The 23,421-nt window shown below is 31.2% G+C and overlaps 1 protein-coding gene across 5 annotated transcripts in view; it reads left to right on the forward strand.

The window, feature by feature from the left end:
• LOC143194066 (optomotor-blind protein) overlaps positions 1 to 23,421 on the forward strand; it is a 176,561-nt gene that overhangs the window by 23,904 nt on the left and 129,236 nt on the right. For all 5 annotated transcript variants that reach the window (XM_076400633.1, XM_076400629.1, XM_076400630.1 and 2 more), the window contains 2 exons: positions 87 to 493; positions 551 to 711. In XM_076400633.1, coding sequence (XP_076256748.1) covers positions 179 to 493; positions 551 to 711 — 476 coding nt within the window. In that variant the 5' untranslated portion in view covers positions 87 to 178. The remainder of the gene's footprint in view (positions 1 to 86; positions 494 to 550; positions 712 to 23,421) is intronic.

A 23,421-nucleotide genomic window follows, 5' to 3' on the forward strand; every position in this document is an offset into this window, starting at 1 on the left:
ATTTCAAGTCAGTTATAGTGTTAGGATTGAATAATAAATTGTGGGTTCTATGGATTTTGTTTTTATCTTTATTCCTTATATTGCAGAGTAAAATACAGCAAAATCTAACAATAGGGAACTGATCTTTTATGATTGGAAATAAGCGGTGGGCAAGCTCTGCCGCTCCAAGTTGGTCCCAATGCGTTTCGAAAGTGCTTTGGACACGACCGCTACAGACGCCGTGAAGAAAACGATGGCCTACCATCCGTTCCTCCAGCTGCCACGCCAAACCGATTTCAGCGTGTCATCATTGCTCACAGCGGCTAATAACAACAGTTCTTCGAACACCTCGCCGACTGGGCCGGGCGCCGGTGCGTTTTTTCCCTCGCTGCTGGCCTCTCAGGCCGCTAATCCACACTCGTGTTATCCGGGAACTTTGATACCAAAAATACCTCATCCTCACCACGCTTTACCGGGCCATCCTTACACCACCGCCGAGGACGTACTTCTTCAGGTGAGGATATCCTTCGTCGGTACACTATACCGAAAAAATAACTTCTATTCTTTATAGGCTGTGCATAATCATCACTCTGCTATGGTGAGGCCCTTACGAGCAATTCAGCCCGAAGACGATGGTGTCGTGGACGATCCCAAAGTCACCCTGGAAGGAAAGGACTTATGGGAGAAGTTTCACAAGCTGGGCACTGAAATGGTCATCACCAAAAGCGGAAGGTAGGATTGATACTATTTCTTCTTATTTATCTATAAAATTAAAGTGTTATTTTGTGTTTAATTTAGAACCAATAAAGATAGTGGACGATAGTACTCGAAAATATTTTGTGAAAATATATCCAAGAATCTAATAAGATTTTTTAACATATTTGAGAAAACCAAATCAAGATATCTATAGTTTATTTCCCCTATAAAACTATAAACCGAAATTTAAAAAAAAGATAGAAATTTGAATGATTGAAACTAGAATTCTATAATTCTCTTTTCAATCCCTATATATAATATCCGGGAATCTATTAAGATTTTTTAACATACTTGAGAAAACCATATCCAGATACTTATTGTTTATTTCTTCTCTGACATTATAAGCTGAAATTAAAAAAAAATTAAATTTAGTTGATTGAAAGCAGTTTTTCAATTAATTTAAATTCATTATTAAGTTACTACTTTAAATTTTACAACTAATATGGCTATTATTTTTTCTATGGACCATAGGTTTTTTTTGAACTAACTTGATTATATCAATCGGTTATAAAATAAAACAAATGACGTTGCAAAAAATAGACAGTCCAAATGAGACTCTTTATTTCAATGACAACATAATAAGGATGCTAGTAATTTCGTAAATGGTCGAGAGAACCACACCATGGAGAAAAAAGAGAGCGAATAAGAAGAAGAACCGAAAAAAAAACACCATTACGTCGTCACGAGATACGTTGCAAATGAATATATATCCAGCGGTGAAATAAATACGTCGATATTAGCGGTATGTACCGTGTACCGGGCCTACCATTTATTTATATCAAACACTATTTATGTAGATTAGTTGTCATTTGCTACATACGTACGAATTTGTTTGAAGTCGGCTTACAGTCGGTGGTAATTTTCAACTGTAATCGGTTAAATTAATACGGTAAATATTAATTTATGTGAATGGGTTGGCGGTAACGTTTCCACTATTTATTTGTGTTTTCAATACTAGGAAGAAAATCGTTTTGGGAGGTAGTTGTTTATTTATGTTTAACTGATTAATGACCAAAGTTTGAAATCATTCAATTGAAAAGATGATTACGATAAACGTGCTGGGCCGAGCTTTTGTTGCTATGCGATGATGCTCTATAAACAAAACAGCACAAATTGTTAATTTTGAAATTATTTGACGATTTTAAGTCATCTATGAATAAAAGAATTATCTTTAAATGATGTTAGTAACATAAAATTTTGCTGTTTTCAAAATGCTCAACTATAAAACTGATAATGGAATGGGATTTAAATGGCATAAGTGGAATATTAGGAAAATGCCTATGACTAAAACCAAGTGAGTCAGCAGTAATTACCGCATCTAATACAAAATATAGTAATAAGAAAGTAACAAAGGTACTGGTTATTTGTTTAAGTCCAACTAAAAAGTTTGAAATCATTGAATTGGAAATATTTTTTACTACATTTATTTTTTCAAATGAGTTTATTGCTATTGTTCTGTTGTTTGTATTTCTCAAATTTGTGTAGTTTGGTTTGCTTCCATATTCTGATTTCCTGCGTGTTATCCTTTCATATTGGTCCAACGTTGCTATAATTTAGTAACTTATTTCATGTTTTAAAGTGTATTCTTGGATAACTTCGCAGTCATAAGCATAAACTCCATATTTGCACCCAATAATTCCAAATAAGCTCTATAATTAACTGACAAACCAATCTCTTTGATTTTAGGTCAAGTTCTAGTACTAGTACAATTCTTTGAATTTAATTAAAAAAATATTAAAATAAATTTGTTTAACTGTGCTTTTATGTTTTTTATAATATTTTTGTAAGTATTTTGATGATTAAGATTAAAGTAATGCTGAAGTGGAACTAGTGATGGACTTATATATAACGTTTATGGTTTTAACGAAAAATTATTCGATTTATATGATGATCATTGATGGACTTATATACTCGTATAACGTTTAGGGTCAGATGAAAATAAATAATTTTAATATAAAATTAACATTGACAATGGAGGGTGAGACGTACTTAATATATGTTGAATTTTAGGAAAAAATACATGGCTAAACAAGGTGAATTAGAAAATTAGAAGAAGAAAGAGAATTAATCAGATTATTTCTTTAAGCAATTACAATTCCTATGTTCCTTTTTTAGAGTATATAAATCATCTTTAAAATAGAATTTGTTGACTCAACCATCATTTATATTGTTTAAAAGTCGTACCTCCAGAAAACTCTGTTGTAGTAACAAATATAATATTAATTTTAATTAATAATGAAGAAGTTCCTTGATCTTGGAAAAAAAACATTCTTATGATTGGACTTAAATTGGATCCAATAAATTTTATTAAAAATGTCTAGAAATAGAATTCTGGTTTTATAAAATATTTATTTTTTTCAACTCTCAATCGTATTTTGTTTTTCCGTTCACATGAAACTGGGCCAGTTTCTATCGCAACATCGATCGACCCAATCTGACCGTACAAAATTCAACGACTTCAAAGACACCCGAAATTATTCTTGAAACACAAGCCAGGCATATCTTTGATGACCCCCTCTCGCGTAAGCAAAGCGATCTTCCCCCCACCCCCGACAGTTCCACACTCCCAACTTCAAGGAACGCGTTTGCCCGTAAACGATTGCGTCTGGTCGTGGAGCGCTTTCGATTTTCCAGCTAGATTTCCCCAAGGTGCCCGAACTGGTGAAGCTGGCGGAGCACAGATACAAAGGGGGGGGGGACGCTCGGCAGGTATATCGCGATGAGAGCGACGCGCGTATGTATATTGCGCGTTTACGAATGAACAGGGACCTCTAGAGGTGATCTTTTAAAGATTTTCTCCTCCGATGTAACGACGAAGTGCGTTTTTTCTTCTATTTTTTCCGGGTCTGAATCGGTGATGATTCAAACGAATTTATATCGCAGCGTGTCGCCAGTCTACCACCGGATCGGACCGTGTCGGGGCAAAAGAGGAGAAATCGGTAAGGAGCGGTCGGTATAAAGGTTCGCCTCGGGGTCGGCTATAGAAAAATACACGGCGAGGGAGTAGTAAAAAGGTTTAACCTCGCTGAAAAGACGGGGGAGAAGGTTCGGAACTTAGGCTCAGAAGAGGGCTAATTATTGCCACCCTTTCTATATGCTTAATATTACAGTCTCGGTCACAAGAAAAAACCAACGCGTGTATATGCACGAGGTACAGTCGGTGAAATAAGTTGGGGGTTTTCGGGTTTGTGCTTGATCTGCGAGAATCCTTCGAATTAGCTTGATGCATTGATGTTTTATTCATCTATGATATTTAGTTTGACAGCATCTGTTACAATTACGAAAACTTCTATTTATATTAGTATCAATTGGATCCAAAGTATCCTCATGCTCTTTGAAAGACTAAAGCTAATATTTCGATGGATTATGCTCTATTTACCAGAACAAATGGTTTAACAAACGACATTTTTTTTTAAATTAATTATATCTTTCATTAGATACGCTTAGTACAATCTTAATTTCCAATTAATTTATTACTACTGTTCCGTTATATTTGCATTAATACCCAAGCAAGACAAGTACGGGATAAATACATCAGTATGTATTCCTCAAATTAAACTAATCTACTTAAGCTAAAGTTAAGAATACACTTATACACTAAACAAATCCGTGTGGTTTGATTTGCTTCAATCTTCTGATTTCCTGCGTGTTTTCCAGTAGTTGTATTGCTTTCACGTTGCTGTGATTTACCAAACTTATTTCTTGTTTCAAGGCAAATCTTAGATCACTTCGTGTATCCATTAGATTCCTAGGCCATCGTGCAGCGCTTCGTTGGCTACGTAACATCGTAGAATTTTGTTTCGGGTGCGTTAGATTAGTAGTTGGTTTGACATCTTAGTGCAACCTCGTATTAGCACCCCTTAGGTCCAAATTGGTTTTATGATTGACTGATTAACCAATATCTATGAATTAGATGAAGTTGAGAGTATCTTCCGACTAACAACTACAGTTGCTTGACTGTGAGTCTAATCTGCTCTGCTTTTCGCCTAAGATGAGCCTAACTTACCAACGAGATACATTTCGAGGTAATTGGCTGATTCTGGTTCTGGATATTAAGTTTTTGTGATTCCTTCAACGCAAAGAAAAATTAACATGGACAGATTTGGAGCTATCAAGCTGTATTTTCCAGTCTCTACTCAATTTTCGGATCTTGTTAACCGCTACTTGTACTTTTTCTAAAACGACAAAAATGGCGGTGAATATTATTATTGAGACAGTTTTTCCATCATATTATATATATTTTTATTAACTCTAGTTGTTCAACAATCTGCCAAACGGGCAATAAATATTTCTTATAATAATTTTGAATGATTGCCTGTGTAAAATGTCTTATTTTAAATATTGCTCTAAAAATTATGTATGTCCATTCATTAGATCAGATGTTAATAAACGTTTTAGTCGATACACTTCAATGTTATCACTCAGATTTAGATGGCTAGCTCTATCTCTTAGCCTTCAAGCTCATACGAAGTACTTAACACCAGCATTTTGAAGAAACCCACTTCTTGTGGTTTTCAAAGGAACATCAAACTGTGTCACTTAATTAGAGAGCTGTGTGATAAACGTATCTATATTAGATTTGCTAGAAATATTCAATATTTGGATCTGTAGGACCAAATGGATCCAAATATTGATTTATGCGGCAAATTCGTATATCAGAGAATCTCGGTCTAAAATCATCGGTTTATTTAAAAATATTTTGTGGGTATAATTTAAAAAATACCAAGCTATAAAATCAATACATGCATTAAATACGCAATTTATTTTTAAATTTATATTTTTACAATAGCTACTGTAATTCAAGCATGGCAATTCAAGATATTTTAAAAGTCATCCATGGCAGACAGTAGAAGTATACTCAAAAATAACATTTTTGTATGTCCCATGTATCACATATTTGTAATATCTCGTATGTGCTTGGCTATTGAATTATGTTAGACACGATCTTAGTTTTAAACCCTTAGTTATGGGTACGTTCCTTAAAGCTTTGAAAATATCTTTAGGTATACCAAGAAGTAAATATGTATTCCCATGGAACATTTACTATTTTACCCAATTTTCTCTGTTGAAATTGAAGTCTACTTTAATCCTATGTCCACATACGAACTGTACTTTTACTTGAGCTATCCATTGTAATAGTTAATAAAGTAACTCCGGAATTTATTGAGTAAATATCTAACACTAAAAAGAGAAAAATAAAATATTTTTACCAAAAAAAAAATTGAACGGACTTGAAAAAATAAATAAGGAGTTCACCAAAAAGTAAAAAATAATTAAACTTAGATTTTTAACACAATAAATACGGTTTAAAATAACATGTGCACGTTTTTATAACTTAATAAAAATAAACAGAAAAACTTATTTAATCTATCTCCTACTAAACCATACAAAAATAATAATATAATTTTGTGACATATACACAAAATTAAATTACGAACAAAACAAATCTAATTTTTTACTCGGTGCTGACTCACCTGCTGACTATAATCAGTTGATCATTTTCCTATTTTCTTCTGTATATAAAAATACACTCTGGGAAAACACTACATTACAGCATTTGTGATTATACTATATTTAAGCCTTTAAATATTTCTGAGTTACATCTATTGTTCAGTATGATATTAGTATTCTGAACAAAAATAACTCTTTTTGTTGCAATTTTCTAGAAAGAATTGTTTTCAGAGGCATTTTTCTTTCGATTCAAGGTAAAAGTAACACTGGAATATAATTAGACATTTTGAACGTAATGTGTTTGCTTCTGTTCAAACTGGTCATTCATAATTTATGGGTTATAACAACCATTTTAATAAACTCTGCCAAGCATTATTAAAGCCATTAGATATAATTTATGATTAAGTGACACGCCTGTACATATATGGTACTTATTTTTATGTATTAAGTGTTATTCAGTTAGTAACATACAATGCTTCAATATTTATTCAGATATCTATATAAATAAGAAACAACGTTGTTTGTTTGTTTTGTATATTTAGTTTTAAAAGTCGTGTATTCTGTCAGCATTAAGCTTTATTAATTTGTTTTTTCTTAAACGTATTCGTTTTATTTCATGCCAACCCGCATATCGACGGTACAATACTGTACACGCGGTCGCCAGATTGAATTTGAATGACAATAGTGATTAAACACACCCAGCGAAACATGATAATGCATTACAGTTCTTTTTCAACTGTTTCTGCCGTTCGCAGTGACGTGAGCGTCGTTTCCTAATACTGACCATGTTGAGAACCGATCGTAATTCTTTTGCGGTTCATGGCACGGTTCGATTCGCACTGACCATTTCTCCAGAATTTAATGTCGACGCTGAGCAATCAACAATTCATTTTCATTATCGTTGTTCTAAGCGTGAATGTGAGACCGCTGAAACGCAGGCTTTTAGTTGTTAATGGATTTGGCGAAAGGTTTTCAGCTTATCGAATTTTCTGAATGGGAACGTAATACAGTTGCGGAGCAATTATGTTTGGCACCGGTCAGACGTCAGATCTAGTTATGCAACATGTATGAACATACATACAAACTGTGAATTAAATGGTATCTACATTATTATTTTTCTTTAAATAATGTCCTTCATTATCTGTTTCCTTTTTCCATCTTGCTGGTAACATTTGAATTTAAATTTTAAAGAATAATTTGGTTAACTTAGATTTTTAACATAAAAAATCATTTTCCAATAATATATGTACATAATAATTTTTGTAATAACTATTTACTACACCTATTTTCTATTTAGCTTAATACCAACCTAAATCTATAAATCTATTTACAATATTATTTTAACTACTACTAACTGATTACTATGACTATTACTTTACTATTTACTAAATTATATTATTATGTTTGTGTTGTTTAGGCTCACCACCGATTTCAACCGACTTTAAACTAATCAGTTGATAGTAGTTAAAATAATATTGTAAATAGGTAGACGGATAAACGGAGAAATCGGCGATCATACATTGAAAAAATATATATACAGCCGAACATAGAACCTCCTCCTTCTTCGAAATCGGTTAAAAAATCTATTTGTTTAGAAATTTTCAGCGATTAAAATAATACTATAAAGTCTAGTGATATTATTATATTAATATACGTTTCGACGTCTACTTTAAATGACTTTAAACGATAATAGTCTAATAAATTCTCAGCGAGTTGCTTGGCCAATTTAATAACTAATTTATATTACTGGTTATTATGAATTAGAAATACCAAAATAATTGAGCCATATAATTCTCAATGAGATTTATTACGCAAATGGTACCTTACTTTGTCTTTGTAATATTTTTGAACAAACTTTTTAAAGTAAAACTTGAGCTCTAATAAGAGACGAGATATACTCTAACTAAATTTAACCAAAATATACTATAATTGGTATAAATTATCACTAACAGATTATTTGTATAATAATAATTTATTTCAAAATAGATATAAATTACAACATTTTTGATTTCCCTTTCCCAAAACACTCTAAACAATTACCGTGGTGGTAGTACTTAAACAAACGAGCTCAAACTAGAAAATACGGCGTTTTTCAGTCGGAACTTTTCATTATTTTAATTGGTTACATCACGCAAAACGAACTACGCTGAAAATAAATATAACAAATTAGCTTTTCCATGGGGAGATTTGTATTAAAAGCAGGAGGTGTGATAAATTAATTCTGGTAAAGGTCATATGACACAACTTGAAAAATTGTATTTTATATACGGGCAAATTATAATGAAAAATGGGTGTTAGGTTAAAAATAAACTTAGTTCTGTAGTGTAATTTTTTTTAGATATATTAGCAGTATGGCGTTATCAGCAATAATTACTTTTAAGTCTTAAAATATACACTTGTTTGAGATTGCTTCAATATCTGTTATTCTCCATATGATAGTTTGGATTTGATTATATTTACTATTTAGTTTGTGCTTTTCGGATCATCGTTTCTGTAATATTTAACAACTTCAAACATCTTGACAATCCCTTTTTCAGTTGTATATAAATCTGGAATATTATCAGACGTGTTCTCAGTTCAAGATGATATTCAAAAGATGCATATTTCCATCCGAAACTGTTTAAAAGACGAACTTGATGTTTACCAATATTGATACAATATTTATAACATAATGCTGAAACATAACATGTAACAATTAAAGCAATTGTATAGAGAATATTACGTTATTTGAACATATTTTATGTTAAGGTAAATTTGTCACATGTGACATGGAATGTTTTAACATTTTTCACAAAACAGTGAAACATGTAGTTAAATAAAAGACTGAAAATACTACTGAAAGTATATCTCTATTTTAAGTACAGCTATGCCTGAAAAAGGCGTCTGAAGAAGTAAATATGATACACAAATTCTATAAAAATTGGATTTTTGATCTTCCACAAAAAATCTACATTTATGTATATATATATATATATATATATATATATATATATATATATATATATATATATATATATATATATATATATATATATATATATATATATATATATATATATATATATATATATAATTCAATATGAATATCTGGAAACAGAGACTGTTGCATAACCTTCTACGAAACATTAATAGATCATGCAAGAAATCAAGCAGCAAGAAATATTTCCCCCGTAATCTGCGGCGTTCCATCTAGTAAGCGCGGAGATGAAATTAAAAAGTGTTTCAGTAGCTTATACCGCTTTGAGCCTATCTCGAAAACCATTTATTTTCTCGATTTTGATATTAATGACGTTTGTAATCGCGTACGTTGGTCTGAATCTATATAGGACACCTAAGTCATTTGTCAAACCGTCGTAATGGGAAACTAAGAGACAAACAAAACGCCATTAGTATTACGTAACTGTTACCACGATAAACCGAACCGATTTTTTTTTCTATTCAGTCGTAAGGGAAAAACAATGGGAGCATTATGAGACGATTTTCAAATGTTAATATTCATGGAATAACTGATTTAACATTATATCAGATACGTTTTGTATATATTGAAGGTATTTAGTCGTAAATATGTAAAATTTATTACATCGGAGAACGACAGGGATATTATTGCGATTTAGAAATTATTTTGCGTTTATTATATACAATTTAATGATGCAATTTTATCGGAATTAACAAATTATGCATAGTCTAAAATACTTCCATTTTAATGCATCATTTACAAAAGCAAAATATTCGTCAAGGGTCTTTTATATACAGAATAACACAGAATTTGCGATATTTTTTTATTATTTATTAAGAACTCAATAGACACTGTTAACTTTGTGCAGTGTTGTTCACTTTATCAAAACTTTACAACAAAACATTTTGACATAATTTCTTTAGATTTTATACCACAATATGTAAAAAATAATTATAAATTGTTAATGCGTTGCTATATTATGTATTTATCTTATGTACGGTTCAGTCTAAACAAATTTGTAACACCATCTATATTCTATTCCAATATTAAACCAAAATCAACTTAAGCATCTTAAAGTTATTATCAGTATTAGTGTTGTTAATACAAGCATCTCGAAAAAAAACACGTGTCTTATTTCACAACTGTTTATTTTTTCTAATAAGTGTTATTACTGATAAATCACTTATTTTTGTCCAAACAGAAGTGTTTGTAACTTGAATATAATGCCGGCTGTCAAACTGATCAAAATTATCGAACCTTATATAGTTTAAGAAAACAAAGTTTATTAATCAAAACAAATTTAAAATAAAAATGCGTTAAATTCTGATTTATTTTTGCCAATGAGAAGAATTAATTCTGCTTATTTCAATGGAATAATATTTTGAGCTCTGAAATATTTTTGTCTGTATATTTTGGATATTCAATTTTCAATTCATTTATGTATTAATAAGTCCTCAAATGACAAATCCACCGAAAAACACATTTCCTATTATTTATAGGGTTCTATAATGGAGTAAATTGGCCTTACTGTAACAGCATACTTTTTAATAATAACCATAATTAAAGAAATTTGATAGGCCTTTTGCGTATCAAATTTAAATATTTGATTTTATTCTAAACTAGAGTAGCAAGACGCATAAATCTGCGTATGATGTTAATGGTTCTTCCATCGAATTACGAACGATTATTTCAAAGGAGCCCGAAAGCATCGGAGTACGGAACGGCGATCTTCTATGCGAGGAGGAAATATTCGAGGTATCACTCTGCATTTAATCCTCTTAGACCCCATAAAAGACGACTTAATTCAGCTGCTCATCATCGTCGGTAAATCCTTTTCGTAACGAAAATTTTAGCCGAAAACACTTTGAATAGGGGCGGTGGACGCGTGAAATCGTTGCCATGCAGATGATGGCCATCTGGAGTATGTAAAATCGACGGTTTTACGTATTTCGAAATGTCTATTTAAGTGAAGAGTGTTGGTGAGTTTGGGTTATATGATGATGTTAAACATGTTGAAAACGTACATTACATTGATTTTTTAATAATTTTTTAGCGAAATTACAGTTGTTCAACCGTAACCATAAAAAGGAGTTCAGAATTCAAGTTATATTGTAGTTCATATTATTGTCCATTGGTATTTCTATTTCATCTAATCTTAAAAATTCATTAACAAATAGTCTACTTATAACAACAATCTTACCAATAATGTAAGCAATATAGTGTGAATAATATATTACAAAAGGATGTAAGATAAATTATTTTATTGTTAAAAATGTAACAATATAAAAGACATTTATATACATAATATTATAGCTGAAATTACATAATAACAAATTATAGTTCCAATGTTTCGAGTTATTTCTAATAACCATCATGTTCGCACCTGCTCATATTATGTAGTGTTGAACAAAATTGGTGCTAAAACGACATCATATTGCTTCTTTCGTCATGAAAGGCACTCGTCCAATTACCAAAAAAGTGACATATTTATTTAATCATTATTTTTCTTCAGACAAAGTGCATGTTTATTACATAATTTCACTAATTGTTTATAATTCCCACTATATATGATGAATTAAAACAGGCAGTTTAAAATTGTATTTAAAAACAAAGTTCAAGTTAAGACATAAGAGTTATAAGTTAGTTTTTTATGAATACATTTTACCGGTGTCATTTGAATATGAAGGTATTCGTATAATAATAAAGCTTACACCATGTACAACACAAAATAAAATTTATATAATTTCGCAGTGGTCCAATTTGCCAGATTTACATTATCCGTGCTTCTGTGACTAGTCCGACATCAGCTGTTTCAAGAACATTGTTTTGAATTTAAAAAAATATTAGATTATCTTACAATAAATTCTCAGTTATTAAAAAATAAAAAAAAATATATAAACTATATAAACTGTATAAAATATATGATTAAAACCAAATATATCTCCATCATATGTGTATTATCGAATGACATACATACACGTTCTAAAACACCTCTCTTTTGCAAAGAAGTACGGACCAAGTAAAACTCATATAAATAGGAAATTGATTTTCCCACGAAAAGAAACTCGGTGAAATTTTCCTCCGTCTACAATTTTTAGGTCAATTTCTCGCCCTCTTGTCATCAGTATCCGCGTGCTAAAATGCTCTCTGTTACATTTTTGTGGCACCTTCAAATTTTCAAGCGCTCTCCGCTTCCTCTCCAGGCTCCACGAAATTTTCGCCATTATTTTAGACACCTTGTTCTTTTATTCCACAGTTTTTTTATTCCGGTTTTTATGCTACATTATTTTTAGAATAAGATAAATCTCAATAACATATGAAATTAATAATGGAAATTATATATAAAATAATAGTGAAATCCTTTGAAAATTGAAACAAATGAGTCATAAAATATATCAGATTTTCTAGGTGTTTCTTTAAGTCGCTTTTCTATAAACCAAAAATTTTGTAACGGTTAATGCAGTAATGGTGTTTCTTTCTCTAGGGTGTTGGATTTATTGGAAATATGCTGAAATATATAGATAATAGCTACATATTTTATGTTAATTATCTTATTTTCTGTAGATAATACTTAAATGTTTACAGTGGAGACAGCTTGCCAGTTTCTTTTTAATTTTCTATTAGAATCTGCCTATATTTATTTTCATTTTAACATTTGTACCTGTATGAATACGTTTGATGTCAGTTAATTTCATAAGAACATATACTCAAAAAGGTCTAATGAATTGTCTTTTTGAGGTTCATTTAACATATGTTTAGCACTTCTTCATTATTGTATAGTTTTTCAATTATTTTGTGAATTTAAGTTCTACACAATCTTGTCTAAGTCTGAATGATGGATACTTTGCAGGCTTGATTCATTGTAAGTGAGCTCTGGATATATTAATGATGTATTTAAAATTAATTATTTGGTATAACATCATCTTCTTGGTATTGTTTCATCTTGACAGTACTCTAGAAAAATGTTGATTAAATAATAATTTATTTCCCTTTAGTCATAGTTCTTCTATATTTTGGTTTATTGAAGGACCTCTTGAGTTAAATATTATGTTGTAAATTTATGTAAGTTATTATGTTATGGTGGTTTTGGAATATTTATATAACAAGATACTAGAAGATTGTGGATATAATTCTACTACGTCGTAATATATATATATATATATATATATATATATATATATATATATATATATATATATATATATACCTTCTTCATTTTGATTTACTTTTTTAGTTATATTGTGAATATATACGTAAGTGTAGCTACTAGGCAACGGATTATGGTACTATCTTTTTGTATACGAGATTGATTCATCGTACAAGGGTTCTGGATATGTTTGTGATGAATTTAAAATTAATTATGTCATATGATCGGTGTCATAGGTCGCCAATGTTTCAGAAAAAATTGATTAAATAGTAGTATTTTTCCATTCTTTTCTATGTTTTTATTGTTTGCCTGCCCCTATTTTGAATTGTCTTTACGAGAAGAACCTCTAGAGTTTTGGTGTTTTTCCGAATATTCATTAAACAAGACAGTTAAAGATTACCTGAAGAGAGTAGATGTAATTCTATTGAAACGCCATCATATCCGATATATGTTTAAAATCGAAATCCGTTCGTATATATACTCGTATATTCTTGAATTTGTTACTGATGGGTATACCTGAATCACCAATCTGGAATGTTAAAAGCTCGACGGACTGAACCTTAAACGCCAGAAAAAAAAAGAAACAATGAACCATTCTTCTTCCGTCATTGTTCAGAAGCAGAAGAATCGAGAAAAAAGCGGCCGGCCGAAAGAAAGAAAAACGGTAACGATTTCATGTCTCGTATCATTAATAGGTCATTACTGGACAGCTTAAACTGACAAACATTAGTTTTCAATTTAGTTAATACGGTTTTTCGATACGGAGCGGGGCGCGGATGGAAAAAAGTCCGCTGGAACCCGGATGACGAACGGACTAAACCGCCATTTAATTTCGTCGTTTGTAATGGCGGTTTTCTGTCGATTTTTTTTTCTGGTGTCGGTCGATATTCGACGGATAATTATGCCGGCGGTTTGCGTGGTTTTTGTCAACGCGGGCACGTGTTTCGTAATCCTTTAATAGCCGTTGATAATCGCGAATAGTTGTAAGCAACTAAACGTAGAGCCATTAATGATCGCTTGTGTCGTTGCCGTTCAGTTAAAACCATGTTATTTTCGTGTCAGTTTTGTCTGATGGATTTTCGGATAGCGCCGTGTGTTATTCCAATTACTAGACGGTTGTGTGTTATGGTGGGAATCGTCAGTACGTATCGAAATATTTTTATACGTTCTTTATATCAATTCAATGAATGTATTAAATTTATTTATTTTTTTAATTTATCTTAATATTGTGTATCTTATAATTAGTGGCTGTTCTCTACTGCTTCATGTTTAAATTCCTTCCATTTTTTGTTCTATTTATGCTCAGTCTTCTTGTTCTAGCGGGAGTTTTTCCTCTCTTCCAAGGTATTTACCTAATACATTTATCCGGTTTCGCTTAAACCACCCTCTGATTTTCATTATGTCCATCTTGGCTTCCCATATAGCCTTGATCTGCCGGGCGTCCTCCACCAGTTCAGTATTGAGATATTTTCTTATTTCTGAGCTTCTCATTCTGTCCATGTCCATTGTTCATACTTTAGTTTTATCTCTCTCTTTCTATGACTATAACCACTTGACAGTATTTGGCCTGTAAATTACTTTGTACACTTACTTTTTAGTTTTGCTTGATATTTCCTTTCTATTATTTTTTTTTATTAATTACATCTTACGTTTGATATGCTTAGTACAATCTTAATTTACAAATTAATTTAGTACTACTGTTTTATTGTACTTATATTAATATACAAGAAAGGTGTGTACCGTATATATTAATACATCAGTATATATTTCCGAATGCAAGCTTCTTTTGCAGTAAACCGAATTTGTTCAATTATACTTCGGGTTTGTTGCTCATGATTTTCTATAGTTTTGAGTCTTATGTTTAAACTGATTTGTTCCTGCGTTATGTCTAAATGTGTCCCAGTTAGAAAAAAAATTAGTAAGATTAGTTTTTTTAGAATTGTTGCTCTTACTGTTAACAATACTGGAGTGTGATCAGACGATAATTCGCACAAGTTCCCGATTTGAATTTTATTTGATGAGATGCCGTTCGAAATGTAAAAGTCCAGTAGGTCTGGTACTTTATTACCGTCGTTGGGCCAGTAAGTGTCCTTTTATTTATGAATTTGCTATTTATAGCGAAGTAAAAATTTATAATTTTTCCAAACCTTGCATTCACGTTTTCTCGTTGCTTCCATTGCTTTCGATCTCTATACCCAGATATTTATACACCCTCTATATAGACATTTATTACTTCTTGCTCTCCCATCACCATGACTTTCCTTTTGATTTTATATTATATTTTAGATTTTCCGTAGGTGTCCTGGGCTATCAAGTGTTATTATCACCTGCAAAAGTCTTGATAATATACACATAATATTAACTACGCACTAGCGTTTTAATATTAACTACTACTAATCTCGTATTTTTAACAAACTTAGGATGCATAAACATCACATTTCTACATCAAAGCAAACTCTGATATTTACCAAACCAAACCAAAAATAATAAATGATAATCTATCTAGTACACTTTTTATTTTAAAAAAAAAAACAATAGATTTATATCCTCTTCTAGCTTTGCACCTATTTTTTTCTCTTTTTATCAATCATTTTTCAACACGAGTGTAATACAGACTAACAGCATTTTTTAAACTTTATTGTTGTGTGAGTTCTTCAATACTATCAAAATAGCTGTTATTAACCATTATAACTATATTAAGCCTGTTTAACTTTTTCTTCATATTCAAACATAGTGTAAGTTTTTGGCTCGGTGTATTTGTAGTGCATATACTATTAAATAAGTTTCTTCAGGTCACAATGGGCGTCTATATTTTTGATTTCCAAATAGATTTAGAAATGTAAACAACAAAACTCATATCTGTGGTTTAAATTTCAAGCATTTTCTTATTTTTCACGTATAATTTTATTTAAATATATCATCAACGTACTATAGATACTATTTTAGATAATCAAGCCAGGATTTATGGTACGTAGTTATCAATCGATACAAGCTAAAATAATTTCGAAATGTAATTTATGTCGTAACTTTGGTGGGGTTAGAATTTTAAACAACTCTATTACGTTTACAATTTTGATTTGGTGAAGCTGTTTCTCTTGTGTGGAGGATATTGGATTAAGTCCTAGCAAGATTTTATTTAATGTACTATGCAAGACAATATAAATGTTAATAATTACTATTATTGAGATCATATTGTTACTGTGAATATCTAAACATGTTATAAGTGCTGGTTTCTTCAGAAATTTACAATATATTATTTGAAACAAGGCTATCTGTTCCATAACAATGAGACCTGAATACAACTTTAACAGTGATCTTTAACCGCATGATTTGACGGTGGTAAATCAGTACGACAAGCGGCAATGTTAACCAGTCGAGTTAGCGACGAAAATAAAAAACAAAACCGGAACAACACCACCACCAAAAAACAAAACTAAAGCGAGAATCGGTGTAAAAATGCGATGCGGCGCTATGTAGTAAAATCAATCTTGAACGCAACCAACTAGCAATGGGGAGGGAAAAAAGAGGCGGGCGCCATTTTGTTTGCCGACCGCGACAAACAGGAAACCGTTTATTACCGATCCAAATCGGCCAATTGCTAATTTAATCCACATCAGGATATATTTGTTTAGGTTTTTTTTTGCCTGTTCGCCGCGTTGTGTATCTTTTATTTTTAGCGAGGATTGTGAATACATGGCGTACTTGATTGTGAAACGTATAAACAAACAGTAAAACTTTTTGACTGGATGATAAACATAACCTCAATAATATATATGTTTTTGATGTAGGTGTATCTAAAACATAAAACGACAGCAGGCTATTTATATAAAATATAACTTAAAATAATTCGGTAAAGTCGAATTTATTTTCATAAAGAATATTTTGACGCTCTCACTTCAGCATATATCTAAACAATTCTATTAAAATTAAATACATCTTACATTAGATATGTTTATCAAATGTCCATAACAGATCATGCGCATTTATTCTATAATAGCTTGACAGATTTCACAGCTAAGCGTTGTTGTTTATGAGTGTTGTGGTTAGGAAGTTATTTTTACGTTAATTTTATATTTACATACTTGCTTGAGGTAATATAATTATTTATTATTTAATAGAGAAAATTATCATCAGGCAATGCCAAAATACGTGTATAGGTTATGTTATAATTTTGTAACGCTAATAAATTCCTATATAAAACAGTTAAATAATCTGTTTGAAGATTATAGTATACTAGCGACCCGCCCCGGCTTCGCACGGGTGCAATGCTGATACTAAATTAAATACACTACAGAAAAAATATGAACGTTGTATATAAAAACATAGCGGCCCGCTCCGACTTTGCACGGGCATAAAATATATATACCTATGTCACTCAATGAAAACATGATTAAAATCGATCCAGTATTTTTGGTTCATTCATTACTGCCCTTGGCCTGCACGCATTAAATTTGGAGTAAAACAATTCCTCTTCCCCTATACTTACTATGAAGATTTCCTGCTATCTTTGGAATATCTAAATTCATACAATTTTTATTACATTACACATTTTTAAACGCAAATTTTAAATTTGTAATATCTCCGAAAATATTTGTTTAATTTACATGCTGTAAGGAACCATATTGATCTATATTAATTGCACACTGTATTTAAGGTACTTAATTCGATAAGGATTAATGCCGTATTGCTTAAAATAGCTTCGTAAATAAGCCATTTTCTTACGTAAAAAGTAAACAATAAAAATGGTTAATGTGGGTTATCCCTAAAAGATAAACATATACCATCGCGGACTTTTTTGTAGACCTTTTTATGGTGTACAATACTGTAGTACATTAATTTGATCTAACTCGTAGGGTTAGGCAGCGTTTTTGCTAATTGCTAAATAAGCCTAAAAAAATAGGTTAATTTACGACATCACGGTAGAAACCTCTAAAATTAGCAATGTTGCCTTAGTATATTATGCATGTATTATACATGTAAACCTTCCTCTTGAATCACTCTATCTATTGAAAAAAACCGCATCAAAATCCGTTGCGTAGTTTTAAAGATTTAAGCGCACATAGGGATATAGGGACAGAAAAGGCGACTTTGTTTTATACTATGTAGTGAAGATAAAATTTTAAAACAGGTCGTATTTATATGCTCTAACCTATAGCTTTCTGATTTTGCGAGGTATTTAAAAAAAGTAACAAAAAGTAGATGTTTAAATGAAATGTCATGCAAGTTTAAGATAGTGTAAATATAAGATGAATTTAATAGAAAGTGTTAAATACATTGATAATGTAAGATTTGATGCTTCGTGATTTATTATTTCTATTGGTTTATATAACTCTCCGGGGCAGATAAATAGAGCAGAAAAATATAAATAATATATCGTATATGTTTTATTGTAATAAATGGAATGAAACAGACAAAAAAGTAATCTAAGTAAGATATACACACAAAGAATATCAATAAAGTATTTATTTTGACATAGAGTACTTTAACACATGTTTTGTTGTTTTATACTGATATTTTTGTTCAAATTTTATTGAAATTGAGCTGTAGAAATTTATGGATTATGTATTTTTAACTAATATTTTTAATAGTTAATTTTAAATTATGTATTTTTAACTAATATTTTTAATAGTTAATTTTAAAGTATTTGGTTCTTCAATATCTAAAATCCTTTTTCATACATTAAAATGATCAATCTGTTGCCATATCTGTGTTGATTCCAGAATATCTCTATCCTCATCTTGTAACGCTTACAAAAATGATATAAACAATATAATATATGGAATAATTAATAAAATATATATGAATATGAAATTTCTTCTGTAATTTCGTTTGCGCTATGTGTTCGACATTTTTTATTTTCTTTTTGTCTTGAATGTTTTTCATAACATTCTATGAGCATAAGAGCCTTTGTGGTAAATTTTCCATAACTGTTATTTAGCTTAGACTACAATTTAATTAAAACAGAACACTTTAAAAATAAAAATGACCTACCCACGACTCTGAAAACTGAGAAATCTGTAAAATAAATAACCAAAAAAACAAATAAATGCACATTATCAGTTCTAATCATTCCATATGAACGGTACGGAGGTTCTTTTATCGTCGACTTTATTCAATGAATTGAGTCAAAATTTCAGATGACTTTGTAAATCCATTTGATTTCGAGGTCATCGTGCAGTTCTTCGTTGGTTGCAGGGCGTTAGACAATATAATACTATCAATTTTGATTTGTTTTGTGGCGATCGCCACGACCCTTTAGGCCACCACGAATTCATCAACAAGTACAAAGGTTGGCAACGCCGGTGGATTGGTACCATGCAGTTCCAGGGTATAAAAGACCTTCACGACGACGTCTCGCTCTCTTTTCTTTTCTCCGTCCCCTTGTAATAGTACTATTTCCACAGCGCTACCGTACTTCCTCTACCTAACCTAATATCCTGTCAATTCTCCCGTCGACCACATGTATCACTCAATATCGAAATAAACAAGTGATTATTAAACCAGTGTTTTCAGTTCTCGTGCGAATTCCTTCCAAAAACAGTAGTGAGTGTTCTGACAAATAATCGCAGCGGCAGCCACACATTTCGGCCGACTGACCGACCCGACGAACATTCCTACAGTTTAATTTATCATAAAACCGCTTCATATCATATGTTACGTGTATTTCTAACTGAAAAATTATTCATTTCTTTCTAAAAATAAATCGGTTTCCGCCCTCGCGAAGAAATATTCGTCTGGCACCTAATATTAGAAAAAAATTAATCATTCCTCCACAAAGGAAAATATCACGTGGATAATTTGGGGTGTCGTTTCCATCAATTCGGTGCGTGTTTCCATCCGTGAATACGTTTAAATTGAATGTAAAAATGCGAGAAGGGGCGAAGACATTCCACGGCACTCTCGCCAGAATTATAATAAAAATACCGCCTCAGTTTGGCGGTTAAATATGAATTTTTATTACTCCCAGTATTTTTTATATATATCTATATATTCTTTTATTTCACGAACCGACAGGAGGGGGGCGCGGGCGATCGAGGATGAGGTATCCGGGGGAATGCTATTAAAAATAAAGGCGTATTAAATTAGATTTCGCATTATTAAAATATATTCGTGACGACGTGAGCGAGGCGGGCGATGTTGTAAAACAGGGGCAGAAATAGAATTTCAAATAAGGTGAATATTTGAAAAATAATAACAATAATTTCGGGGTATAATGGCGACGTTTTTTTCTGCTCGGGGGCGGGAAACGTTATTTTTTATGTGTTTTCCCATAATAATTTGTCATTACGAGCGTTGGAAAGTTTGGATATACGTCGGCGAAAAGGCTATGAATTTTCTACGGTCTACCCATATTTTTTTGAGCAAAAACATGAATATTTTTGTTTCGCTGACACGCATATGCAACACGCTTTGCTCTGGGGTAAGATATACAGTGTTTTTCGATTTCTTTTAACTGTTATAATACGACCAAGACCAAAGTTGTATGTATGTACTTCTATTCTACTTCCAATCATTCTCCTCTACTCCATTCTGCGTTTTCCTTTATGATGATTGTTGATTCTCAACCAGGTAATCAACCCCACAAAATTTTATGAATAAAATATGACGTTTCCTCATTTGATAATCATATACAAGCACATTGCGACTATCAGGTATTGTTTTTAATGGTATGTTTTAAGGGTTGTTCTTCTTGGCTTGATTTGTTATCTGTTATTACTTGACTTTTTTTTTCATTCTAGCTTACGTTTCTAGAAATATTACTGAAATAAATATATTGATCAAAAGGCAATAATACGTCATAACTTTGAATGTATCTACCATAACACAAAACCCTATATATACTTCGTTTTACTTAACCATAACTTGTTGAACCTGAAACGACATCAGCCGAAGACCATTTGGTTCTAGCTGGTCATCCTAGTAAACGAAAAAAAAAAGAACCATAACTTGTGGATATTGAGCTTGAAATTGTTTTATTACTGCAAGTATCATAGTAGAAATTCTATTCAGTGATTTAGATTCATGTTTCATGTGATGTGTTCATGTGAAAACAAAATTATTTAACACAAAACTATTTAGTTTCTTGTGGTAAAACATTATCATTAAAATTAAAGTGATATTTTAAAATACTTATATATCTATTCTCAAAATAATTATATAATTCTTAAGTATAACGGTTTTTACATAAAGACTAGATCTTATAAGAATATATTTAACATAGAATATTCAAGCTTTTAATGTATATATCGCCTATAAATTAAAATATTTGTAACAGATGCCGACAACAATGTTATTGTTCAGCATGACAACATTCGGCATTAAAATGGGCCTAACAGTGCTACCTCGCCCACCATATTCTCCAGACCTTGCTCCTTCTGATTATAATATTTGTTTCGATATATGAGTCGCGACCTGTCTGAGCAGCGCTTCACTTCTTATGAAGATATCGTCGATTCGTTGATAGCCTCAAGACACATCGCTGTTTCTAATAATAATTTCTTGTCAATAATTCTTCAAAAAAAAATTCTTTAAAACTAATTTATAGGTTAATAAAAATGTTAATTCCATTAAATTTAAAACAAAAAATTATTGATAATACTATACTAATAAATTAATCCGTAGTTAGATAATATATTATTATATGTATTTATTATTAAGTGCTGCAGTTTAAAATTAAAAATATTGGTGTTGGAATTGTTATCACGCGGAGTGTACCTTTACGATGTAACTTATCCCAGGGCGCCTCTGTCTCGAAGTGTACCGATAATAAGAGGTTAGAGATGGTGTTTTTCTCACCTCACCCATCTACCCTATAATTATTCATCTGTTCTGTAAATACAGTCATTTTTAGTGCAACGTACAGGACGTGTATATACACAATGTATCTATATTGTAGTCGTTTGTGTCGAACAGGTTCAAAAACCGTTATCACTAACAACTATATGACATATCACTGACTATCATATCACATAACAACTCGATATGGAAGACTATTTTTTTATTATTATATGTTACTAGTCGTTTCCGTCTAACCTACAAATTGTCTTTATGATAACTTAAATCTAGGTATATAACTAGAAGGGCCCATCGGCCCTATCTCACTCTCTGGTGAAATGATGTTTATACATGTATATTTTATTATATGCACTTCACTACACAAGATCAGATGGTTTGATTCTTTTGAGTCTGTGTCCTGTAAAGCTGCAATACTTCAATAATCTCATGAGAATGGGGTCTTTTCTCGTGCGTCCTTGCAATTCTCTTGATTTCTATCTGAAGGTCTCAATCTAGGTAGTGAGCCCTATAGTATTTGGGTGTGCTCACAATACCTCTCAGGACTTTGTTCTAAAAATTTTATATATGTTACTCTTTGCAGAACATCCCCATAATTGAATTCCATATGTCCATATAGGCTTCTGTATTTGCTTATATAATAGAAATTTGTTATATACTGATAATTGTGATTTTCTTGCAATTAGCGAGTACATTTTCCTATATTTCAGTTCTAGTTCTTTTCTTTTCTTCTTTACGTGTTCCTTCCAGCGAAGTTTTGCATCAAAATTCATTCCGAGATATTTAGCGTTGTTGCTATAAGGAATGATAGTGTTATTTAATGTTATTGGTGCTTGTACAGTCTGTTTATAGGTGAACTGCACATGTACAGATTTACTTTCATTAATTTTTATTTTCCAAGCTTGTGTAATTATTTATATTGTCACTTGCCTGTTGTAATTCTCATGAGGCTTCTTCACTATTGTCTACGACAGCTACAATCGCAGTATCATCAGCAAATGTAGCCATTGTAATATATGGAAGAATATAAACACAAGATATGTAATCAGTACGAGAGCTGCTTTTTATATAACAATATAGTTAGCGATTAAGAATCAAATTCAAATATTTATCAAAGCAGTAGTTTATTTTGAAACATTTTCCGTGAATATCAATATATTTTAACATGTTTAAACTCTCGTATTTTATTTGTTTCTAGTACTCAAAATTCTTGAACCGATAGCAAAAATATTTTAGAATAATCCTAACATAAGAGACTCTTCTTAATAATGCTATACAATATAATATTTCTTCTAATTTATAATCTGTGTATTTATTTATATGTATTTATATTATAAAC

This window comes from Rhynchophorus ferrugineus, unplaced genomic scaffold (genome assembly GCF_030347505.1).
Source record: "Rhynchophorus ferrugineus isolate W39M unplaced genomic scaffold, kcgeb_rfMv2 rfM3, whole genome shotgun sequence".
In the NCBI taxonomy this organism is placed as follows: domain Eukaryota; kingdom Metazoa; phylum Arthropoda; class Insecta; order Coleoptera; family Curculionidae; genus Rhynchophorus; species Rhynchophorus ferrugineus.